The sequence below is a fragment of the Pinus tabuliformis genome, chromosome 8 (assembly GCF_031772625.1).
Source record: "Pinus tabuliformis cultivar Carrire ecotype Pingquan chromosome 8, CPIR1, whole genome shotgun sequence".
Classification (NCBI taxonomy): Eukaryota; Viridiplantae; Streptophyta; class Pinopsida; order Pinales; family Pinaceae; genus Pinus; species Pinus tabuliformis.
This window is the reverse complement of record NC_142294.1, coordinates 469,434,440-469,436,422: the sequence shown is the minus strand read 5'-3', so window position 1 is coordinate 469,436,422 and position 1,983 is coordinate 469,434,440. Positions and strand designations below refer to the sequence as shown.

The window sequence follows — 1,983 nt, the reverse complement described above, 5'->3', positions numbered from 1 at the left end:
TCTGTAAAGTACAAGTTGGCAACACAATAATGTCTGGGGTGTGTTGATTACAAATCAATATTGGCCATTTGCCTTTCTCATGCTGAGGTAACGAAGGAGGTGAGTTGCACCTTCAGTTAAAAGCGATGCTGTGAATCGCTCCTGTTCTAAAATCTGTTTCTCAGAACTGTTAGCTGGCCCCTGCTACAAGCACCCTTCTTTTATGCCAAGGAATCCACAAAAGACTACAAATAAAGGCAGTGAATGAAATCTCATATTGATTGAAGCTGCTCACAACGATTGAACTTCATATTGATTGAAGCTGCTCACAACTTTCGTTGAATCCTTTTGACTGAAACACACTCACTGCAAGTCTCCTTGTCAACGATTAGCTTTCACAGCTTTCTCTCCATAGTAAATATCCCGCAAGTCTCCTTGTCAACGATTAGCTTTCACAGCTTTCTCTCCATAGTAAATATCCCGCAGAACGGAGGAGTATTCGGGATTCCCATTAACATACTTTTCCAAGAATTTTTTGTCTGTGTATTTAACAATATGTGGAGAAATCCTCTCTCTCTTCAACAGTTGCATGGACTTCAAGGCCTCCATTACTCTATACCGAGGGATTATCCTCCTCTCCAAGCTACATGTCAACAGAATGGAACATCTAACAATATCATCCAATGGAAGCCCCAGTGATTTGACAAGAAAGTCTACATTCCGTTTCAGTTTTTCCTCTGAAAGTCCCAAAATCGCCGGCATCGAACATGAGAGCTTGTAAATTTGTTTTTCAGAGAAACCTAAACTGCACAAAAACTGCAGTTTTCGATCTATCTTTTCTTTTCGCATTCCTAGACAGCAATGCAAAGCGTGCCCAAATATCTTGGATCCCCTCTCAAGCCCCAGACGCTCAGCCACTTTAAATGACTCCATAACTTTTTCCTCCGTATGGGTGAGGAGACGGGGTTGCCTTGCCAATAACTTTGATAATGCATCGCCCTCAATACCCAATCTTTGCAAGACTGAAATCGCAGATTTAAGCTTATCCTCACTCAGATCAAGAATTTTTGAATTGGTACAAAGAAGCTTGCAGATATCCTCTTTGTTGATGATAGACCTTAGATAGCTGAGCCTAGACTTTAAGTCCCTTTTGGATTTATATAAGAAAATCCCAGGGTTGCCAAGAACCACCCTTCGAATGTGAGCAGGGGTTGTCAAACCACATTCACTTAACAACTCCAAACCTTCTTCCAAATCCTGGCTTGGTTTATTCAGCAAGCCCTTGCGAAGTTTAAGGACATTTGAAACATCTTTCTCTGACATACCGCATTTGTTGATGAAAAAATCTGTGACAACGCCCCCATCTGGTGGAGCTGGGGATGGGGTTGCTGTTTCCGTGCAGAATTTGGCGATTTTTATGTGGGGATTTGCATGAATTTCAAGAGGACGAAACAGCAAAATTGGGATCGATACATGAGTGGATACTAGGGGGACTTCCTTCATTATCAAACGTTTCAATATTCGATGAATAGACATTATCTTTGCAACAGTGAAATCGCAGATTAAAATGTACCCTTGCTGAAATTAAAAGCAGAAACAGAGAAATAACTACCTGGAGGAGCCCGCCGGACTGGATGTCTGGATGAATATCGTCGTAGATGGTTCGGAGGGCAAAACGTTTTCGAAGACCAAAAGTGAGCACTGTGCTGCGAGGATTTAGGGTTTCATTTGAGATGAGGTTTAGGGTTTTATGAGGGTTGGAATCCTATGAGGTGGCATGGAAGAAGGAGATGGATGTTTCCCTATAGCACGTTGGGCGTTGTTTTTGATGTTATGATAATGACAATGTTTGATGTTATTAAATTATTTTATAATTTTCCAAATTATAAGATAATTTAATAACTAGCAATTGCATTTTACAGGTGTAAAGGAATTTTGAATAAGTTTTTCACACCCTTACAAAAAGTTTAAATTCTCACATGGGTACAAAAGTTTATTTTTGCA

The 1,983-nt window shown here is 40.3% G+C and overlaps 1 protein-coding gene across 1 annotated transcript; it reads right to left on the bottom strand.

The window, feature by feature from the left end:
* Window positions 1-417: 417 nt before the first annotated feature.
* Window positions 418-1,515, bottom strand: LOC149236097 (uncharacterized). The gene has a single exon (XM_089368767.1). It carries the CDS (start codon window positions 1,513-1,515, stop codon window positions 418-420), a length of 1,098 nt encoding a protein of 365 aa, XP_089224893.1.
* Window positions 1,516-1,983: the final 468 nt, after the last annotated feature.

Excerpts from the sequence above, each read along its gene's own strand:
- LOC149236097 (XM_089368767.1), bottom strand. The coding sequence starts at position 1,515 with ATGTCTATTCATCGAATATTGAAACGTTTGATAATGAAGGAAGTCCCC.